The sequence below is a fragment of the Phycomyces blakesleeanus genome (genome assembly GCF_001638985.1).
Source record: "Phycomyces blakesleeanus NRRL 1555(-) unplaced genomic scaffold PHYBLscaffold_31, whole genome shotgun sequence".
Lineage (NCBI taxonomy): Eukaryota > Fungi > Mucoromycota > Mucoromycetes > Mucorales > Phycomycetaceae > Phycomyces > Phycomyces blakesleeanus.
The window spans coordinates 360450-383039 of record NW_017265188.1 but is presented as its reverse complement, the minus strand read 5'-3'; the positions used below and the strand labels follow the sequence as shown (position 1 = coordinate 383039).

At 36.1% G+C, this 22590-nt stretch overlaps 11 protein-coding genes across 11 annotated transcripts; 4 read left to right on the top strand and 7 right to left on the bottom strand.

The window, feature by feature from the left end:
- Positions 1–145: 145 nt before the first annotated feature.
- On the bottom strand, positions 146–587 carry PHYBLDRAFT_93172 (hypothetical protein; the record flags this gene model as incomplete). The annotated part of the gene is made up of 2 exons (XM_018443820.1): positions 146–442; positions 507–587. Coding segments are annotated over 2 exons (378 nt in total), but the record flags the coding sequence as incomplete, so codon positions are not given.
- Positions 588–2546: 1959 nt separating this feature from the next.
- Positions 2547–4688, bottom strand: PHYBLDRAFT_178379 (hypothetical protein). Its single transcript, XM_018437983.1, has 8 exons — positions 4638–4688; positions 4513–4563; positions 4321–4417; positions 3818–4257; positions 3556–3652; positions 3100–3441; positions 2877–3031; positions 2547–2808 (listed from the first exon to the last, which is right to left on the bottom strand). Exons 1-8 carry the CDS (start codon positions 4638–4640, stop codon positions 2674–2676), a joined length of 1320 nt encoding a protein of 439 aa, XP_018285224.1. The 5' UTR covers positions 4641–4688; the 3' UTR covers positions 2547–2673.
- Positions 4689–6118: 1430 nt separating this feature from the next.
- On the top strand, positions 6119–6759 carry PHYBLDRAFT_128309 (hypothetical protein; the record flags this gene model as incomplete). Its single annotated transcript, XM_018429216.1, has 2 exons — positions 6119–6222; positions 6286–6759. Coding segments are annotated over 2 exons (304 nt in total), but the record flags the coding sequence as incomplete, so codon positions are not given.
- PHYBLDRAFT_67318 (hypothetical protein) lies at positions 6745–7377 on the bottom strand (the record flags this gene model as incomplete). Its single annotated transcript, XM_018441775.1, has 3 exons — positions 6745–6853; positions 6916–7291; positions 7353–7377. The coding sequence occupies 3 exons, from the start codon at positions 7375–7377 to the stop codon at positions 6745–6747; spliced, it is 510 nt and encodes a 169-aa protein (XP_018285222.1).
- Positions 7378–7498: 121 nt separating this feature from the next.
- PHYBLDRAFT_67317 (hypothetical protein) lies at positions 7499–8442 on the bottom strand (the record flags this gene model as incomplete). Its single annotated transcript, XM_018441774.1, has 3 exons — positions 7499–7639; positions 7747–7894; positions 8309–8442. The coding sequence occupies 3 exons, from the start codon at positions 8440–8442 to the stop codon at positions 7499–7501; spliced, it is 423 nt and encodes a 140-aa protein (XP_018285221.1).
- Positions 8443–9368: 926 nt separating this feature from the next.
- Positions 9369–10829, top strand: PHYBLDRAFT_151790 (hypothetical protein; the record flags this gene model as incomplete). Its single annotated transcript, XM_018432752.1, has 3 exons — positions 9369–9413; positions 9601–9688; positions 9772–10829. 3 exons carry the CDS (start codon positions 9369–9371, stop codon positions 10827–10829), a joined length of 1191 nt encoding a protein of 396 aa, XP_018285220.1.
- Positions 10830–11708: 879 nt separating this feature from the next.
- Positions 11709–13217, top strand: PHYBLDRAFT_151789 (hypothetical protein; the record flags this gene model as incomplete). Its single annotated transcript, XM_018432751.1, has 2 exons — positions 11709–11901; positions 11989–13217. 2 exons carry the CDS (start codon positions 11709–11711, stop codon positions 13215–13217), a joined length of 1422 nt encoding a protein of 473 aa, XP_018285219.1.
- Positions 13218–14207: 990 nt separating this feature from the next.
- PHYBLDRAFT_67314 (hypothetical protein) lies at positions 14208–15292 on the bottom strand (the record flags this gene model as incomplete). Its single annotated transcript, XM_018441773.1, has 2 exons — positions 14208–14748; positions 14802–15292. 2 exons carry the CDS (start codon positions 15290–15292, stop codon positions 14208–14210), a joined length of 1032 nt encoding a protein of 343 aa, XP_018285218.1.
- Positions 15293–15590: 298 nt separating this feature from the next.
- PHYBLDRAFT_174563 (hypothetical protein) lies at positions 15591–17387 on the bottom strand (the record flags this gene model as incomplete). The annotated part of the gene is made up of 5 exons (XM_018437286.1): positions 15591–15661; positions 15750–15790; positions 15967–15996; positions 16664–16734; positions 16827–17387. The coding sequence occupies 5 exons, from the start codon at positions 17385–17387 to the stop codon at positions 15591–15593; spliced, it is 774 nt and encodes a 257-aa protein (XP_018285217.1).
- Positions 17388–18224: 837 nt separating this feature from the next.
- Positions 18225–19096, bottom strand: PHYBLDRAFT_174562 (hypothetical protein; the record flags this gene model as incomplete). Its single annotated transcript, XM_018437285.1, has 3 exons — positions 18225–18465; positions 18809–18839; positions 19045–19096. 3 exons carry the CDS (start codon positions 19094–19096, stop codon positions 18225–18227), a joined length of 324 nt encoding a protein of 107 aa, XP_018285216.1.
- A 1539-nt stretch (positions 19097–20635) lies between these two features.
- Positions 20636–21562, top strand: PHYBLDRAFT_128306 (basic-leucine zipper transcription factor; the record flags this gene model as incomplete). Its single annotated transcript, XM_018429215.1, has 4 exons — positions 20636–21010; positions 21072–21131; positions 21191–21258; positions 21327–21562. Coding segments are annotated over exons 1-4 (663 nt in total), but the record flags the coding sequence as incomplete, so codon positions are not given.
- Between the last annotated feature and the right edge of the window lie 1028 nt (positions 21563–22590).

The following is a 22590-nucleotide window of genomic DNA, read 5'->3' as shown; positions in this document are numbered from 1 at the left end:
TACATTAATCCAAAGTCCCTTAAAAAAATTAATTTACCTTGAAAACATCAAATATGGATTTGTTGAGGAAACGAGGGAGCTCAGTATAGTCCAATGTTTTTAGCTTGTCTTCATTTGCCTTCAATACGGCCAGTAAACAGTAGGGAAGAATATCAGATCCCTTCAATAGTACCAGGTTTATAGTATTTATTAAAAGGGATTTTGGGCCACTGTGGCCAAAGAATGTCCGATACCATCTCACTGCATACATTGATGGATGTATGTTTTCTTGGACCATATGTTGATACAGTCGAGGTAATTTTATAGACATGAGGCTGTTTATCTTTTCAACACTAGCGTACAGCTCGTACGTTGATGAATGGAAAATATATCTGAGACGATGAGAGCCTGGATTAGGACCAAGTAAGGTAACCATAACTCCAAGGGCTTCATTTGGAGGTAACTATTGCATTGGTTACATAAATTTCAGATATATAAATGCATATACCTAAACTCAATATACCTACATGCTCCAAAAGACACCCAGCTATAAAGTTCATGCCTTGACAATATCCAAGCGATTCATCATACACAGCATAAGCTCTAAGGACACTGCGAAGCTGGTCCCTTCTTTCTTTTGAGTCGAACAAAGGCTGCAGTGGCGCCATGTCATGGAGACTATCCGCGATAAGTGATTCATGGCTGGTTATCTTATTAGCCAGGTAATTGAATTGGTATTCTGTTGAATAAGTTGGGTTTGCAAATTTAGCCAATATCTTTTTCTGATCCAAAGGACAAGGGCCCAATATAATCTGCTCTAAAATCTCTTCTTTCTCTTTAATCGAACAGTCTTCTGAGGTAGGTTCACTCAGTGAATCAACAGTGAGCAAAACTCTATAATTAAGTATACACACACATATGCGCATTAATATATAGGTCTTTCTTTAATAGAGATTATAATCTAGATGTATATATCTTACGTAGGTTTAACATGATTCCACAAAAAGTATGCTCCAAGCAGACAGTCGACAATGAAAGTCACCCAAATTATGTGCATGAGTATGTTACCTCTAAATAAAAACAAAACAAAATATGATGGTCAGACAGCTTTATAAAGCAAGGGAATTGATGTTATTTCTCTAGTAGACCTTACTCTCTAGCATGTTTAGAATCTAGGTTGTCGACGATAAATTTGAGCTTGACAGGCAATTTGCTTTTAAGCGACTTAGGGGTTGAAATAAACGTAAAGGTGCTAGTTTGTGCTCCTGATACATGTGGCGTCAATATAATTGTCTTGGTTACAGGTCGAGATGGGTGACTAGGAGAATATTCAAATTCTGTAGATATAATTTGAGCCTCAATCAAAAGTGTAGCATAAGACGGCGGCTTTAGTTGCTGGAATAAAGAACAACGACCCCCTTGTACACCTTTAAACGTGCCCTTGATTATAACTTCGGTTTTGTTAACATAGCTTAAAGGTAAAATATCATTGAAACTGGTTTTGAGAGAAAGCTCTTGGTGGCACATGATAGTATCAACGAATACTAAGAGCATACATATCAGCAACAGATTACACATACTTAAACAGACTATATGTTTTTGCTGCAAAATGTAAACGGACCCACCCATATATATTAGATATAATCGCTGGTTAATATTTATAATAAATTAAATACCTTGTCTGATAAATAAGATTACAGTGTATATGCTTCGTTGAAAGCTCCTCACTATTTACTTTATTTGTAGTGCCTTTTATACAAAAAGGAAACCCCTTTTAATTGCTTAATTTTACGGCGCGTAGAACAGACAATGATATCAGGTTTTATTTTCTTTGAAAAAAATTGAAACATAGGAGCCTTGTTTATTCAGAAAAAGTGTATGGATAAAGATGAGTATATATATAGTATACTCGTTGAAGCATGCTCACAATAAATTAGCTGTATTCTATTCTTAGACTTTTACTGCCCAAACAATTATCATATTGGCTCTCATTGACAATTTCTTTCTGGGTATTAATTGATGCATCACCAAGAAGTGACAGGTTTTTCTTTATGTATTTGAATATACTTGTCTATTTGATCAATGTTCCAAGTTTCATAATGACTTTTTGTAGCGTGTTATCGGGTAGGCAATATACTTGTAGAGGTTTGTGTTTGTAGCTTGCAACCACATTGAATATTTTACTTTCAACAAGATATCCAAGATAAACTGATTATGGCCGGTAAAAACTATTTCTTGTATGCTTCACTTTTCACAAATCTTGTGCAAATTTACTTTGACGGTATGTTCATTCAACCCACAAGAACAATGCCAATTAATCGAGTATATACAAGAATGAAATAAATTCAACCTTACATACTATACTCACTTTATGTATATCAAAAGATCATTATTTATAAAAATAAAAAAGGAGTACTCCAACGCACAGGTAATACTCTTTTTCTTTTAATAATACACGCTCTAAAGTTTCATTCGTTCTTTGAGCCCGTAATAGAATATCAATAAAGCCGAGAGCCAAACACACACCCACACACACACCCACACCCACACACACATTTGTATTTTGTATTATTGTGCTTGCTTTGATTGTTTTTTTTTTCGTTTTTTTTTGTTTCGTTTTGTTTTGTTTGATGGTTCGCACAGCTATTGAACAAGTGGAGTTGCGTAGGATTTATATTGATGTTTATGTAGCATTTAAAGATACAAGCCTTCAGGAGTTCCTTCGCTCTTTCTGTACAGCACCTTTTCTCGTGCTTTGCGCAGATCTTCTGCAACAACTTTCATACGACGCTCACGTAACGCAAGTAAACCAGCTTCTGTGCAAATAGCCTATACATACATAAATATTGCTTAATATTCCCATTTTATTTCTGTGTAGTATAACAAATCTAATTTACCTTGATATCTGCACCAGATAAATCATCTTTAGACATAACAAACTCTTCAAGGTCAACATCGTCCGATAAGGTCATTCTTGACGTGTGAATGTTGAAGATACGTCGTTTGGTTTTAACGTCTGGTAGAGGGAATTCTATCTTACGATCGATACGACCTAAAACAATCGAGCAATTTTTTTTTCAATTTTTTTATTCATCTTATATAAATATATAATTCACTTACCTGGACGAATCAAGGCTGGATCCAGACTATCAATTTTGTTTGTTGCCATAATAACCTTGACATCTCCTCTAGAATCAAAACCATCAAGCTGGTTCAAGAGTTCCAACATAGTACGCTGAATTTCTCTCTCTCCGCCCGAAGTAGAATCATAACGTTTGGTACCAATGGCATCAATTTCATCAATAAAGACAATTGATGGAGCATTTTCTTCTGCAACACGGAACAGCTCACGAACAAGCTTGGGACCGTCACCCAAATACTTCTGAATTAACTCAGAACCAACAATGCGCAAAAAGGTAGCACTGGTCTGGTTAGCCACAGCCTTTGCGAGAAGTGTTTTTCCTAATAATAACAGTGATTTAAGTATAAATAAATGCCGAGAGTTTTTGGCAATTTGGTTTTTAGAGTATGTATATATACCCAGGTACGAAAAATAATAATAGATTATTGACTTACCGGTACCAGGAACACCATACAAAATAACACCCTTTGGTGGTTTGATACCCATTTCTTCGTAAAGCTCAGGATGTGTCAATGGTAATTCTACGGCTTCCTATTTTGTTTTTTGTTTTCATTTATATAAAAGTAATGGTCAGAAACCTGTATTTGTTGGCAAATAGACACAGAATATTGTAATATGGTATAATGTAAAGCCTGTGTATATTTATATCTATTTTCCTTTCGCTTTAAAGAATAAAATATATTAATACGGACTTACTTTGATTTCTTGGATTTGTTGTTCAAGACCACCGATGTCTGCGTAAGATTCTGTTGGCGCTTTCTCAAGCTTCATTACGCTAACCATAGGATCAGCATCTTCACCAAGTACACCAACCACGGACATGGTCTTATGGTGCAACAACACACTACACCCGGGTTCCAACAAGTCTTTATCCACAAAACTCATAACAGATACATAATATTCGGGTCCAGTCGATGAAGAAACAATAACGTGGTCATCATCAATAATCTCTTCCAGATTTCCTACACCCATAGGTGATCCACGAAGATCCTCTACACGTGTTCGCTCTTCCTGATCCCGCTCGTCCTGAGGTTTGAGTCTCTCCTGGTTTTGTACAAATTCTTCCTCAAGTAACAAATAATCCTTTATGCGTTCCATCTTTAGCATCTTCAGCCGACAGCGTGTTGTGGGAAAGACTGGATAAATAATTGATGGATGAGACCAATGCTGTGATTGTGATTATGAAATGGCACACTTGCCTGGAGGAAGCTTTGCGATTGTGTCAGGTCCTCTCTTCTTCTTTTTACCAACGCGGGTGGGAACTGGAGGTTCCCACTTCTTCTTCTTATCCTTTTCCTATTAATTTGTAATGTCAACTTCTAATCGATGACAAAGCCTAACTTTTTTTTTGTAAAAAAAAAACTTCTGGTATTTCGTTTATTGGTTGCTACCTTTTCTTTATTTTTATCATTGCCGCGTGGCAAGTTAGACTGTGAGTTTCCCTATAATATATGTGTATAGATTAGAATCGAAATCAAAAAGGTTAAGCAATTATTGGCATGAGAATTCTTTCTACCATTTCTTGTTGGTTTAAGTCAAAAAAGAATATGTATATGTATTATATAAATATATAAATGAAAGTCAAACTGAGAGGACGTGTGCTTTAAGGACAAAGGCTACGCACACCCGACGCGTAATGAGTGACGTATAGACTTTATTAAATGTCCGATAAACTATGCGCATTTAGAGCATCTGCGGCGGTTACAAAGTTAATTCTTGCGACTGTTTCAATGTAGATTCCGAAATGTTCTCAAAAAATCTTCTGCAGCGGTTACATTACAGACAGCATTATAGATAATATAGTCCATTTTTAAGGCCAGTAACATTACATGTAGTCTTACATTATACATTGATATTTTCTTTTTGAATCGTTTTCTTCCCTCTCACATCCTTTGTTAAAACGAACAATGGTCTATAGAAATGAGCAAAGAAATCCTCAAATTAGGCTCACTATTAATCTGACAATATTGAAATTATTAAATTCATATTTTTAAGGCATTCATAGAGAACAAATGTCCAATAAAATAAATTTTAAGAAAAAGAATATGAACAAAATCATTAGTGAAGAACTGGAAACTAGACAGTCAAAAAGCTCAAATTGTTCCTTTATAATATAACCACAATTTGGAAATCTGTTTTTAACCAGTATTCAATCCCTGGTGTGGCTAAACCACACTATATATAATGTTTTTGATAATGTAACTGCTGCAGATGCTCTTATACAGTGTCTTCTTTTCATTTTTAGACTTTTTGAATTTTTCTATCGACACGTATCCCATTACAGTGATCGCAATGCCAATAGACGAATTGTTCAATCGAGGGGCGGAAAATACAAACTCAACGTGCGAGGTTTTATATATTTAAAGATCGAATACGTTTTTTCAAAAGCCGGTGTTGATTTCTGTACCTTATTACAGTCTTTAAACTCTTGGAATTGAGACAAAGTGTATTTTTCAGACCAATAAAAATTAGGTCTTAGACATAAAGAAAACGATTAAGGCAAATTTTACTATAGTTTTTAAACAGAAAGGGATTATTTTATGGTATTTTTAACCTGTAACTGTCTGAATATCAATTATTCTTTCCAAAGAAGGTAGACATTCTGCCTGTGTTATGATTTTGATTCGTCCAAAAAAACCTAGAACTGCCTGAATTTGAAGTAGAAACACTGTATTTGATTCCCACAATCAAAGGTACGATGGTGTGACTGTGGGGTGAAATTGCTAAAATCACCACATTTGTCCTGCACCATTTGAACACAAAGGATAGTGAAGATGTGAGTAGATGAATTGGAGTGTGGAATGACTTAATGATTATTGTTTTAAAGGGCTCCAAAGAGGTCCAATCAGAAAAAGTCATCAAGCGGGTCCAAACAAAAGGTAAGAGCTTTTTCATAAATCTCTATATTTATTCTTGTTTTATTCTTCTTCAGAATCTAGAATACGATGACCATGAAGAGATCATTTCTGGCCCTCTCAATTTAGCAATTGCCAAGAAGCCTTTTAAGAATCCTAAATACTCTTCGCCGAAGAAGTCGAAAAATCTGAAACAAGTGCTAGCTCTTGAAAAGGCACAGGAACTTGCACTTGATATCCCTACATGTAAGCCTTTGGATGATCGAATATGAGGAATCGGAACTAAAAGGCTGCTTAATTTGATCATAGACCAAAACATCGAATGTCCACCCTCTGTCTTGCCGCAGAAGAAGTATTGTGATATTACTGGTCTTGATGCTAAATACACTGATCCAAAGACGAGCTTGAGATATCACAATGCAGAAATTTATCAATTTATTCGTACTTTGGGTGTACCAAATGTGCAGACATACTTGGCCAGCCGAAATGCAGCCGTTGTATTGAAGTAAAACTATATTGGCAGCTGTTATATATTGTTTTATGTTACAATATATATATGTGTGTGTGTGTGTCTGTGTTATATGCACAAGCAAATATTAAAAATCTGGATCATAATCATCTGAATCATATACATCGTTGTGTCCTTCTATATCAGATCCACCCTACACCAGAAATGAAATTAAATGAAATGTATATATATGTATTTGAGACAAACATAAAAATTTCGTTTATGTATATACAGTATGTTAAATATAGACATTTAAGAGATCAAATTACCATTTCATAGCCTGCGATAGCCTGCTTGAGAAGATCCAACATATCTTCATCCTTCGGATCGACTAGCATGATTGGCGTCTGGTCATTCTTATTTTTTAATCTATCAGTAATAATTTTGCAAATAAATTAAACGCCATAAATATAGACAGACTTAGTACGTACCTTGGGTCAGCGCTGGCCTGCAGCAATACATCAACCATTGCCAATGCAATATCAGGCTCATCTGTATATTGAACTGCCTGGTGAAGAGGCGTGTCCCCTGTGGCAATATTCTTTTTGTTCATATTAATTGACCCTTGATGGGCCAGTATTTCCAAACAAGCTAGGGAACCAAACATTGCCCTATTGCGAATATTGAATATAGAAATTGAATTATAACGTTCAATTTGTTGAACAAAATAAAATAACATAACATACGCATGGTGAGCAGCCGTATTTCCAGCACCATCAGCAAAGTTGATGTCGTGATTCTTTAGTTTGAGTAGATCGATGAGAATGTCATCCTGATCATTTCTGCATGCAGCGATAATGTAATCGTCTAAGGGTCAAAAACCACAATTTCTATGTGTTAGCTTGTATGATTTAACTATAATACATACTGCTAGATAGATTCTGGTCTGACATTAGGACAAGTTTACCTTTATTCTTGATATCATTAAGCTTCTTGTGGGGTTTGGAGTCCGATGGATACTATGGTTATGTGATCGGCTTTTTTTGGGGGGTTTGCTTTATTTTTAATCTTTTTTTATTCTTTTTTCGGCCTGGTATTTTCAGGGATGATTTCGGCTGCCACCAATGTGGCCTGTGCTCCTTTGAATCGCTTGGTTGACAGGTTGGGATATTTAATCTGTAATGGATACTGTCTACATTTAATTGTATAGTCCGGCTAAATTAACCCATGTTTAAAATTAAGGGCCTCTCAAAGTAACATCTTTAATAGTTTATTATTGCTATATTTTCTTGTGAAGAATTATTGGCTGTTCTATTAGTTACACAGGTACCTGACGCCTCATTTTTTTCTCTTCGTCTCAGCCCAGGTACAGTGCCTCCAGTGTCAATTGACGCTTTTAGAGCATTTGCAGCAGTTACATTATCAAAAACATTATATATAGTGTGGTTTAGCCACACCAGGGATTGAATACTGGTTAAAAACAGATTTCCAAATTGTGGTTATATTATAAAGGAACAATTTGAGCTTTTTGACTGTCTAGTTTCCAGTTCTTCACTAATGATTTTGTTCATATTCTTTTTCTTAAAATTTATTTTATTGGACATTTGTTCTCTATGAATGCCTTAAAAATATGAATTTAATAATTTCAATATTGTCAGATTAATAGTGAGCCTAATTTGAGGATTTCTTTGCTCATTTCTATAGACCATTGTTCGTTTTAACAAAGGATGTGAGAGGGAAGAAAACGATTCAAAAAGAAAATATCAATGTATAATGTAAGACTACATGTAATGTTACTGGCCTTAAAAATGGACTATATTATCTATAATGCTGTCTGTAATGTAACCGCTGCAGAAGATTTTTTGAGAACATTTCGGAATCTACATTGAAACAGTCGCAAGAATTAACTTTGTAACCGCCGCAGATGCTCTAAAAGCGTCAATTGGCACCGGAGGCACTGTACATGTATTGATTTCTAAAAAGAAAATATATAGACCTTTAGTGAATTCACTATACATATGAGGATACAGGAATTTTTCCGTAATAATTCAATTTTAAGCCACTACACTGTCAAAAGTATTACGAGGCTTATTAGAGGCGCCTTCCCACTTTTTTTGTTTTTTGTTTTATATGACATTTATGAATAAACGTATTGACTTTTGGCTTTGAATGCTGGTTAAAAATAGGGTAATAAACTTGCCCAGAAAATTATATTTCTGACGGCCCGTTCTCTTGAGTCCACAATCTGTATTTATTTTTATTTTTGTGTACGTGTATATATATATAAAAGAAGCAATAAGTTGAGCAGTACAAAGGTTTCACTAATAAAGACTCTTTTATACATATACATATATATAAAGTCGATGGATATTATGGCTATATTGTGATGACATCTAAGGTTCAATTGAAAGTGTCCAATTGAATGTTTCCTGTTGTGGTTTAATATGAAAATACAAAGGGGAAGGGGATATATATATATATGTATATATAGTAATAAAGCCCCAAGATTACGATATTATTAAGTGACAGACGCTTTCCAGCTTATAGTAACATATGGTATCATTTAGTTTTAGTTTCTAACTGTAAATAATCTAGAAATATCTGTATTTTTTTTTAATAAAACTGTTTCAAATTGGAAGCAATTGGTCTGTCTAAATTCATTAATATTATTGAACAAGCTGCATTATAGCGATATTTTGCTACAGAAGTACAACCAAAATGCTCACAAAGTAACACTCCCTTTTAGCTCCTTTATTTTACTATTATAATATATATATATTCTTTCAATGACCTTCACATATCATACATATTCACGAAAGTCACACTCGAATATCGGACTGTCAATATTGTGTATGTGTGTTTTTAAGAGTGCGAGAGATGCTTCCCACAAAGAATGCCGAAAATAGACTTTTTATATACAATATAATATAATACAATAAATTTAATGAGAACAGACGGCCAGAGCCAGAGCCAGAGCCAACCCAGTCAGGTATACGCACAACCAGACAAGTAGAGAACACAGACAGAGAATTGATAACCGACCAAGTTTTCTCCCAGTTTTATTATTCGTATTATTATTCGTATTATCCCTTTTCTCCTCTTATTTCTATATCTCTCCAACTCTTCATCTCTCTCTTTCTTTCTTTCTTCTCTCCCTTCCTCTCTTATATCTAAAGGCAATGAGCCATCAGCCTAATGCCTATGATTATCCTCCGCGAAATACTCATGATCCATATAGAGCAGTGAGGAAAACTCCCAGTCCTGGTAAAATAATAAAAATATAATAAAATAAAATAAAATAAAATAAAATAAACTAGGCTCATCTTGCTCACACAAAGTAAATCTAGCTGATTCAAATTTATCTTCTTCTGTCTATGAATCAAATCCAGTTCATTCCAGAACTGCCTCTGACAGTAGTACCAGTCGACTTGCCTCCGCCAGCCAGCCGAACAATACTACATACTCTCAAGGATATGATGACAACATTTACCAGCAGACTTACAGCAATAATCCTTACCATGAAGAAGATCCCTACGCCGTCGCAGCCCGACATCACCAAGGCGAAAAAAAAAGAAATAGAAAACGAGACAATCCCGATCAAAGAGCCAATTCGTACCTCCCATACTCCCATCATAGACACGATCCATATGCACCATCTGAGCCTATTTATCTCGAAGAAGACCCTCTCCCGAGTTTCAACTCTCCCGGGAAAGACGGCACGGTGGGTTCTATTCTTCAAGACAACATTGCAATGGACATGGTAGACCACAACCCACCTCGCTCTACTGGCAGAATCAAAAATATGCAACATCTCGAACCACTGCCAGAAATCAAAAGAAAAAGACGGCGATTGTGTGGCTTGCCCGGTCGAACTGTGTTATTCATTGCTTTTGGATTCATGATCGTTGTAGGTGTGATCTGGTACTTCGTCTGGCCACGGACACCCACTTTGCATCTACTTGATGCCGGCCTACTTGAGCCTTCTAATAATTTTAATGTGAATGGTACGATCTATCAAATGGACTCTAGCTGGAGAATCAATATGACAGTTGATAATTCGGACAACTGGGTTCCCACACGTGTCAACACTCTTTCTTTCAAAATCTTTGATTCTACAACTGGGCGTGCTTTTGGAGAAGGCTCTTCGGGATTTCGTGTGTTTCCGGCAAGGACCCAATCCCAGGTCTCCTTTCCGATGACTATTTCATACAAGGCTTGGTCAGAGGCAGATGTCACTTGGCAGAATCTCTATACTGCCTGTGGTCCCCAAAAACAAAATCCGATGCCTGAGGAGCAAGCCTCGCTCAATGTTCGGTTTGAGGTGACTTGGCATATTGCGGGAATGGTCAAGACTCGAGTTGCAACTGTGATTCCGAGTAACGGGTTCGCATGCCCCACGGACTGAGTATACCCTCCCATTAAATTATCATGTTTCTCATTACCGTATATCACACACATACATACACACACACACACACACACACGCACATACATACATACATACATACACACTATATACACTTTTTGGCTGTTCGACCCCTACAAAAAAGAAAACTCCTTTTATAGATAGCAAATAGCCATCTTCATCTTTTACTGTATCTAACCACAATTTCCTAATATGGACCTATAAACTACTCTTGTCCTTAATCAAATCACCTTCCAAATCTGGATACACGACATCAATGTACATCTTTAGTTGTCATCTGAGGTCTTTAAAGGCCTGTTCTTTAGAAACGGAGCTGGGTTTTTTTTTACAGAAATAAAAATAAAGAAAAAAGAAAAAGCATCTGAATTTCAAACAGCAATGGCTATAAAAAATCTATATAGAGTTTATTAAACAGGTACCAAATCCTTTTATACATGCCCACTACTTGTGCTCATGCCAATAGAGCCCTTTTATGCTTGTGAGCATAGGCTAGAGAAGGCCTTTGATACTCTTACTATCCAGGCTATAGAGTTCTGTAAGGTTTATAAATCTTTATTGATCAATATTATTTTTAAATAAATAAAAAATAAAATATAAAAAATATATACTGTCAGTTTCGATTCACTCCGAAAAATCTCTATATTTTATCATATTTTCTTTTGGCTATAAAATAAAAAAATTGCAAATGCCCTGATTTTCTTGTTTTGTAGAAAAACCCTAAATCAAACTTTACAGCCATATCATTTTCTCTTCCTCTTTCTCTCTCTCTCTCTATTTTTCTTTCTTTCTCACCCATATACAAAATTACTCTCACGCTCTCACTCTCACAAACTCATACGTACACATATTTTATTGATCATGGTCGCTATATTTGGAAAGTCACAGCTCGAAATACAAGTTACGACTGATGAGATCTTACTCCAAGGACAAGCTGATGAGTCTGCTGGAAAGTTACTCCAGGGTACACTCGTTCTCAACCTAGCCGAACAAACCAAGATCCGTTCGATTGTACTGGAATTTATTGGCAAAATGAGAGTATCTTGGTCAGAAGGTAAAAGAGAGAAAAAGAAAAAATAAAAAGTTTGTGCTTATTTAAATAAATAAAAAATTGATTCACTAAATGACAATTTGTCTAAAGGTCCGGCTCATAACCAGCGTCATTATAAACAAGAACGCACCATTATATCACATCTTTGGGACTTCTTACCAGAGTCTTCAGAAGGGATCAAGAAGAAGGCGCGTAGCTTTGGTCCAGGAAGATACGAATGGAATTTTGAATTGACTGTACCTGGAGACCTACCTCAATCTGTGTCAGCAACCAGTGGACAGGTTGACTATCTTCTCAAGGCCACCGTTCAAAGATCTGGGCTGGTGCACAACATAGTAAAGAAAATGCCCATAAGAATTTTCCGTTGTCTGTTGTCTTGTGCATTTGAGCTTATCCAGTCCTTTGAGATACACAACACATGGGCTGACAAAGTAGAATATGACATCTCATTACCATCCAAAGTATACACCCATGGAGAAAATATACCAGTAACATTCAATATTCTGCCCATCGCACCACACCTTTCTGTCATATCGCTCATGGCTACCTTGAAAGAATGCTGTACATATACCACCAAGGATCATACCAAGACGGACGCTCGCATTTTACGATTCAGCAGACATGAAAATCCCTTTTTAGACACTACTTTTTCTGACCTTCCTTACTGGAACAGAGTGGTGAACCTCAAAGTGCCCAACACATCACCTTCTGTATTATGTGACGCGAGTAATGACATGATTCTTATTGAGCACAAAATATCTATCATCATTTCAATTGCCAACCCAGATGGATACTTATCTGAAGTACGATGCTCAGTTCCGGTAACCATTATCGACTCTTATGCAGAGCAGCAGTACAGGCTAGACGAACTACCGGCATACAATGACATATGGCGATCAGTTCCCTACAGTTTAGACGTCTTGGAAGCGTTGAGGAGTAGATCCCAAAGCCTATCATCTACCACGTCAGACTCTTCTGTTCAAAGTATAAGATCACCTGCTATTTCATCAGGGTTAAATGAAGGAGTAGCGGTCACTGGTAGTAGATTTCTTATCAGCCAAAACAGCTCACATGATTCCATCATCATTCGTGAAGGGGAGGAGAGAGGGGATGAAGATGCTATCAAACGAGCACAAAACCAAACACGGGAACAATCAATGCCCCTATCTTACTCTGATCGACCCTCAGGTTGGTGGGACGACCAAGCCCTTTCAAGAGTCCCGTCTTATAGAACAGCTCTAAGAAATGACTTTGTGTACGAGGCGTCTAATCTTCCTACATATGATTCTATTCAAAGATCACAAGCAATTTACTCTTAAAACATTATGATAATGCCTGTAGATCTAGAACTGAATTCCATATTATCTATCTTGTTTTCACTTTCTGTCAGATGTTGTTTTTACTATACATGCATATACACTCCCTCACACTTCCGTACATACTCATACTCATATACATACATATATACATACACACATAAATACACACAAATCAGATGTCTTTTTTTTTCTTTTCTTTTATATATATATATATTTATTAAAATTAATTATTAAATTTTTAAATATATATATATATATATGTGTGTATGACGCAATCGGAAACACAGACTCTAAAATAGCGAAATAGAAATAATAAACAAGAGCAAGAGATGAAGATGAGATATTAAGATGAAAAGAAGAAAACATCAGCTGGCTATTTTCTGTACCATTCTGGGTTCAAAATACTTCAAAATTGCCTAGTTACCAAATAAAATAAAATAAAATAAAATAAAATAAAAATCCACGATAGCAAATAAAGGTTCCATGAGCTGGACCCAAGCAAGCTTTAGGATTTTGATTATTAAAGTATAACACATAATTGGTTTTATCATATTAAATAGTAATAAGGATAATAATAGGCACTCCTGTGATCTTCCTTTTTATAATTTATAGTTTCTTTAAAAAAAAAAAACGTACAATTTAATATTGGGAAACCCCAATTTAAGACTAGCAGAAGAATACTAATAGACAAATTTAGTGCTAATTATTATAGTAAGAATATTGTACTGTTTCCAGATATTGGGGTTACTTTGTACAAAAAAACCCCCCATATTTTGTATATGCAGATACACTATGAAGGGCTTATATACCAGTTTCCTATCGCAATGAGTTTGAATTATATATGACGGACATTCATTTCATATATCCCCTGGGTTTTAAGTTAAGAGTATTTCAGGGCAGTAACAGCTTTTACTTTTTTTTTTTAAAAAAAAAAGGATCTTATGCAAAGCACATTTCAATAGAGTATTAATGATCTTTATTTTATTGCTGTTATGTATTTCTGGTTTTAAAGTAGGAAGGATGATTGTTTCTGATAATGTCGATTTGATTCTGTGCCTCACCTAACAAGTTATCAATTAACTCTAGTCTTGCAATATCAAGTCCTGGGATATTCATCATTCTTTCCATGTCCTCTCTTTGATTATACAGTGATGTAATATGAGTCAGAACTCTTTGCAATATCATCGAAGAGCTTCTGCTACTTTCAACTACTGTACTCGTTTCCTCAGCAACAACATCAACAACTTCGTCAACAGCATCCCTATAGTAGAGCTCCGTATCATTTGTCAAAGTATATACAAGACGATCTAATCTTCTGATCCGGGCACTGTCAAAGTATATTGCCTTTAATTGGCTGTGCCATGATTCAATGAAGCTACTCGTCAAGTATCCTTGGTGGTGATGTACAACGTAGGGTCTTCCCCAGCTTCTCAACAATTCTTCGGTTCCAATCCATTTACGCTCAAAATAGCTCAGAAACTGTTGCTGATTTTGGATTCGAAGTTTAAACTCTTGAATTTTCTCAGAAATTCTTGCTCATTTGACTCAATGAGAATATCTTTGAGAGCAGTCTTGAGTTCATACTTGTAACCGTTAAGTTGTTCTGATGTATATGAAGCACCCAGTGTTATCTTGCTGTCCAGATTATATTGCCAAGCACGCAGAACATGAAATTCACAAAAATTAACTGTGGCTTGTGGTAATGTTGCTGTGATTGCATTAGTTTCTGCAATGCTACAATCGACGGTGATACACATGGGAGTAAAATTGCTTTGTACTTGAAGATGTACAAGCCATTGACTGATAGGGGCAGCACTATGATTATTGGTGACCATATATGCAACTGGGGACCCTTTCCATGTCTCAGGATGATATGTAACAAGCGAGTATAGAATCTCAATGCTTCTTGTAGAAATGTTACGTGTTACATCAAGACAAAACGACTGGGAAATGCCCATGAGCTCCATTTGAGTGGGTGATTGGAATCCAAATGCGAACTGCTCTGAATTTTCACTGTTTGCAGAAATATTGTTGGTAAAAATGCAGTAATTTCGCGATGGTAACTTTTCACGCATCCAGATTTCCAGAGACTTCACCACCAGAGAAATTTCTTGTAATCATATTCCCAAAAGAGTGTCGGAGTATACATGTTCATTACATGCCCATATATGGACACACAAGTATCTGCGATAAATTCTGGTCGAAATAAATCACGGATTTAAAAATGCGTTTTCCAAAATATCAAAAATGGTTCAAAATAAATTATGTTTCAAATAATGCGGTTTTTATTTTTGTTTTCAAAGTTGAAAAAAATACCAAGCTATTTCATATAATTTATAGGCAGAAATATATAATATGATCAATTTAATTATTCTAAGCTAAAGGTTGGGTCATTGAGTTCATATCACTCATTATTCTTGAAGACAAAAGCACCAAAGAGCTACCTTGATAGTGGAATAAAAGAGGAATCTAATAAAATATAAATATGAATGAGTATTTCAAGCTTAAAAAATAAGTTAAATAAAAGCTTACCTTTGAGTTTACCGAGATGCATCTCATAAAAGTTTGAATATCTACAAGTGAAAATGAATAAAAGATGGTTAGTATTCAATTACTTTGTAAACTAGGTGTGCAGTTATTACCTCTTAACTCATTTTGACCAGATGATGAAAAGGCTAATGTTAGTTAATGAGACCCGAGATGAATAATTGCATCACAAAGTATAATATTGCTTTTCTATTATACATACCTCAAAAACAAAAATATATAGACACGTCTCCTACAAAAATAATATACATGTAAACACACGTAATGAACAAACTTTTGTCGGTAAAGTAGAGTAAGAAACAACGCAAAGGACGTAATCCCACACTTATTCAAAATCGATTTAAAGAATTCTCATTGGTCTACTGGCTTTTAATACCAATGATGCAACGCAGAAATGTTTTTAAAAAAATGCAGAGTCATTCTTTCTTGGTTTGCCTTATTTTTATAGGTTAAAGAGGTATGCTTTAATAATAAATAATTGAAAATACATCTGTAAATTATTAATAAAAAATATGTGTATATCTTTATATCTTAATTGGGTTGAGTTTTCTCTTAAAAGATTGCTTGTGTTGGGCATTTTTTACTGATATTATGTAAGAAACAAAAAAAATTGTATATTTTTTCTTGTTTGCAATTTTGACAAAGTCGTTTTATATGCTGAAAATCATTGCCTTTGCCAAATTTTAACAGAATTATTTTTTCATTGCTCAATACAACCTCCGAACTTCCTTATTCAACGTTTTGTCTTACTTAAACAGCTTTTTGTTGTGATCAGAAAGGTTTGAAGTAGGACCAAACCTTCTTTCCTCCTTTATTTGGAAAAGAAAAGATTCAATTCACGAAATTACACAAAGAAAAAGTATCTAGGCCAATAATATTGCTTGGGTACCATACACTACCATATTTGGTTTCTAATTTCTGTGGTGGTGTTATTTTCATCAGAGTGAAACCTGTACAGAACATCTTTCATCTATATAGGTGTATATTATTTAACGCTTTATTAAATAAAAGCTCTCTCTCTCTCTCTCTATCTCTTTCTTTCTCGTGTTATTACTTACACACCTTTCTCATTATGTTATAGATGTCTTCATAACTCGGCTTTCTTATATCAACACCCCACTCTTCAATCTGTTCCAAAACAGAAATTCTAACATTTCTACAGCTTTTTCCTTCTTTTAACTGGCCTTTGATGATTCTAATGACCTCAGAAGTTAAAGGTAATGTTCTGATGTCTGAATTATCTCCGGGAATATGATTGGTGTGATCTTTTGTCATACAGAGCATCACAACTTCTGGATTGTTGATGTGCTGCTTAATTTGAAGGATAGCCTCACACTTACAAAGCTTTGAATCTTTTTGTGCCAAGCGAATCTGACGTTTTGGTGTATATCTGCCTGCGCGATGGCACTTTCTTGTCTCTCCAAAAATATAGTCTTTTCCGCAAAGTTTTCTCTTTTTGATCCATTTTGTTGAACAAAGTGATTGAATTCGCTCTAGGCATTGCTGCCATTCACTAGCCTTTATTGCTACTATAGTATCCAAAGGAAGAATTTTTCTTCCTTCCAAAGGTGAATCGACCAATGCATTTTGTACATTCGAAAGGTTGAAGATGGTGTTGGACATGTGAAACTCGTATTTGTGATAGTATGTAATTAAAATAAAGAAATAAAGTGAGAAAGAAAACAACAATAAATAATTGCTTTTAACAAAAGTCACCTTTTTTTTATTGTATTTATTGATACTACCGATGCATACAATGCGCGGCAATTGAAACAAAAGTGTATATATACATATATAAAGAGAAAGGACAAGAAAAAAGAGATAGAGTATCGATTAACTAGGGGTAAGGTCATATACTTATTTGATAGCAGTCACTCTTTGGCCACGGTAGCATTGGGAAGGAATGGGGTGCTATCAAAGACGCAAGCCCAATGGGAACACCAGATTAGATGAGTTGTGATGAATGCAATCATGATCTAAAAAGATTAGACAGGCGAACGAGAGACAAGTGTGAGCAATTATACAGCCTCAGAAACAAATCAGGGCAGAAATAATTTCGTCGCGAAATGAAATACCAAACTTCCACCCATCAACTCAAACCTGTTGCAATAGGAAATAAGTAGATGTTGATTGCATGTTTGTCATACATGCCATACGCTATTGTCTCGACTTACTCTAAAAAACGAAAACCTCTCCAATTATTGTTTGTTTTCAAAGTCAACAACGTTTCAGGGAAAGAATTTTTTGAAAAAACGTTCATGCTTGGCAAAGATTTATATTATACCTAGTAGTATCCCCCATGGGCCAAGTCTGTGGACTTGTTTAATGTGGACCATCTCACAAAACACTTCCAGAAAATGTCTTGATAGCTAAATGCTGCCTTGAATTATTTCGTGGGTCTCACCTTACAACTGATCTACTGGACAATATACAAGTCTTTTTTTTTCAAAGAGGTGGTTTTTACATTTGATCAAAATTTGACTTGAAATGACTTTGTGATACTGTTGTCTTACATTTTAACAAGATTTCCAAGGCTTCAGATGATAAGAAACAACCCCAAAGAATTATATGATCAAATACACCGAGGATTGGATCGTTTTCTCTCACAAAATGAAGTGTCTCTGTCAGAATTCGGATAGGACAAGCAATGTGGATGTTGTTCCTCTTGAGATGGGTCAATGAGGTGGCAAAAAATAAGGGCCTTAGGTTTTTCAAAGAAAGAAATAAAAATACAGGAGCAAAAACAGAGGAAAAAATAATTGAAAGAGTTATTTTTAAGAAAGGAAACGAGAAAATGAAAATCTATTCACACGGTATGAAATTCATATCACTCTTAAATGAAGATTTCATAACAACGCATTATAGCTTGGAAAAAAAATTGAAACATTTGAATAAAAATTGTTGTATCACACTCACCGATTCTATTTTTTTTTCCTTTCCGACACTTTTTGTGTTGGTTGTACTCAAATCTCAAACTCAATCGGTAACGAAGTGCGTGTATAGGTTTAATGTCAATTTGCATACAAGTTAGCAGACATACTTACCCATTTTGTAAAGCCTTTTTTTTTCTATTCTCTTGACAGAAATATAAGGTAAGACAAAGGATACAGCTATGGTTGCTCAAAGACTACTCTAATATATTGGTTTGGAATTATCATGGATAGACTGTTAATATATCAATTGGCCTTTTATGTTTCCAGGGCAACAGCACGACCAGTTTGATGGGCAGCTTCTATCGAAAGAAAGAAAGAATACCATGAAAGTAAACCAGGAATTTTACCTGTAGAGGCATTGACTGAAACACAGGTACGTGCTATAGCTTCATGTGCCATATTATATTTATTTTCCGTAATCTAATCTTGTCAAAAAAAAATATAAATTACTTCCCACACTCTCTTTCATAAGAAAGAATAGAACATTTTCTCAGGTTCTTTGAGCTTGTTTTTCTTTCTTTCTTTCTTAATTTGAATTTTTTTATATGCGTTACAGAAAATCAAAGCACGTAAAAATAGTAGCTGGATTTTGTTCATTTGACATCTTTACTCTTGCTTGATTTCTTCTTTTGTTTTGCAGTACTAAAATACGTACGGGTGACGCATACTGTGTCATACCGGGAAAGTATGAATATACCACATAATTGGTTCTTTGGCTTTTTTATTGTTATTATCATTTAAGAAAAAAAAAAGTAACAATACAGTAAATTAAAGTAAAATATAAAGCACAAGGTGTACAGCACTATGGTTGTAACGCAGCAATATTTACACTTAACTATAAGATTTAGTACAAAACCAAGTATGGCTATGTATCCTATTTCACACGACATCGTGGGATGAAAGAGCCAATCCAAAAAGAAAGAAAACTGCGACTATTTTTATTACCAGAATCAAATATATCCCCATATTCAACATATAAGCCATGCCCACCTTCCTGACTTGCACAACCTAGTGGAAGGAATAGCGATCTAGTTGATAGTGGCCGTATCTCATATAACGGAGTCAGAATGGGTCTTTGAAAATACTATGTTGATAAACCGTTGCAAGCAGTTTGCTTTTGTATTCCGCGGAGCTTGAGAGTGATAAAGGTGCCATGCAGTGTTATCTTTATCAAGATACTATTCCATATGTTTAATATGTTATACAGACATAGCAAACACAAACATCTTTATTCAGAAAGAATGACATACATTATGATAATTAATATTATGGATCTACGAGCCATATTATTGTTGGCCCACAATTTGCATTTACTAAATATCATGCTTTTCAATATCCTTGACTATAATTCAATAATTCTTGCTCCACTAGCCGAACTACCGGCAAATTCTTATCTCTTGAGGAAATGCGGAGCAATGAACGTTCTTGGCCAGACCACAGAGCAACCCTTTTTTTTTTAGGTTACAAGATGCGAATACACAAGATTTCATCAGACTCCTCGAATTTGGTGCCCGGATCTGTGTGAATCGGCTATTCTTTTGGATTGATCTTGGCCAATAACGAATGATGCGGAGTCGTCCTCGGCGGGTGGCAAAATTGAATCGCACAGTCCCTTCAGCCTAAAGAAGTATCAAAGAAGAAGTCTCCTGGAGAAGCATTGTGGAGTATGATGCAAAAATAGTCAAATCTATCATTTTTTGCTTTGTTTTGATAATTAAGTGCTTCAAAAGCTTTTTTTCTATGCTTTTGCACCTAAAAAGTCCAAAAGGCTATCTTTTTTCCCGGGCGAATGCTGAGATGTACTCTCTGCTAACCTCAGACCAGCAAGCTCATCAAGAAGGAAAGGCACCACAAACACATGACGGAATCTAGCTTTTGTATATATATAAGCGGGTCTAACATAAAACACACCAATCTTTTCTTATTAAACTTCTCAATTCTTTTTGGTTTACTTTGTTTTATTCACTCAAGTCAAATAAATAGCATTACCTTTCATTACCACACAACAAAAAATGCCTGTCAACAATGTCAGTAGTACTATGTCATTGGACGCAAACAAGCCTTCTCTTCTCTCTAGCCCAGCCACCCAGAGACCCTCTACCCCTACAACCCATGATCTTGAAAAACACAGTGAGCTGGGAACCTCATTCACCTCTGATACCCTAGAGTCCGTGTCACCTCGCTCCCCATCTTTCTCTTCATCCTTTTCTGGACGTGACTCCCCTGATAGCCTGGACAATAAGCGTAAATGGAATGACTCTTTCACATTTGCTGAACGACAAGAAGCAAGCTCCAACATATCAAAAGCATCTCGTACGTAATTACACTTTTAGTGTGATCAATACTCGTACTTAGCCAAAAAAATTTCTTACAGATACTGAAAATGGATATGAAGATACTTCTTCTCTTTACTCTCAAGATGACCGTAGCCAAGGTTGGCAAAATTATCTTAAATTTGATTGAGATTATCTTACTTACATATTGCTATTGTAGACAGCGACGACTCCCAGTTAGGAAGTAGAAGACCAGGCAGAAAGCCAATGGCCGAAGAGTCTGCCGATGTAAGTGTCCTCACTTATTTACAGACCTTTTCCTTAAACGAAACTAGTACTCATACACTATTCTATAGGAGGACGAAGATCCCAAGGCTAAACGAAAAGTCCAAAATAGGGCAGCCCAGCGAGCCTTCCGTGAACGCAAGGAGCGTTACGTCAAAGACCTTGAGACAAAGATCAAGCAGGTACAGGACAACCACCTGTTTGCTACGACTCAGCTGTTTCAGGAAAATCAATATCTGCGGTCGGTCATCTATCGTCTAGAGACAGAAAACTTTGCACTAAAAGGCATGCAGATCAATATGCCCGGATTAGAGACCGTGTGCCGTGAGCCAACTGAAAGACAAGAGAATTGGACAGGCAACACCATCCTTAGGCAACAAACCCTTTTCCAAGCGGCGCCGATGCCTGTCAACGTGGCTTCTATGCTACCGACACAACAACAATGTCTCCCACCATTCGGATCAGTACCATTGGTACCTGGAAGCAAAGTCCAGGACTCTCGGAATGCTACTATCCAGCCTACACCTGTTCAGCCGCAGCCAGCATATTTGCCATATACTACGTCAAGAACACCTTCCAGAACGGCACCAGTTCCCATTCGTCCGCAGCAAACACAACCTCCTGCCCAGCAATTCACATTTGCTGTCAGTACCCCTGCAACTCTTAGAGCAACTACGACTATTGCCAACCAAAAAACTATCTCCCCAGGTCCAATTAAGCCAGTACGTTTATATGCCGATGAAAATCATCCTGTAACTCAAATAAGAAGAGAAGCCCAAGCCAACCCACCTTCCCAAACACCTGTACCTAAATCAACACCTGCACCCATACCAACACCTGCATCTCCATCTACATCTACATCTACATCTACATCCACGTCTACATCCACATCCACATCCACAGCCATACAAGAGCCAAGCCCTCAGCAAACAACATCTCAAATGTCGCCTGAAAGTGTACATAGTACGGTCAATAACGACTCGGTCTATTCTCATCAGAGCGATCATTCACCCTCAAGTATTTTAAGCTTTAGCCATGTGAACGATTATAGCTTTTTCGATGATCAAACAAACCAAACCAACGACCCAACTTTGTTTATTCAAGAACATGCCGATGAGTCACTCGAACAATTTTTATCCAAGCCACTTTTCGATACTCAAGGAGAACTCAATATGTTACTGATGGATAAGAACCCACCTATGACACCCAAAACTCCCAATTCACATTCTACAACGGAGTCGCCAAAATTACCGCTTAGTCCGGCTCAAACCGTTCAACAACCAGAGAGAAGAGAAGAGGTGACCGGGATTGAGAAGGGTAGACAGGATATAAATA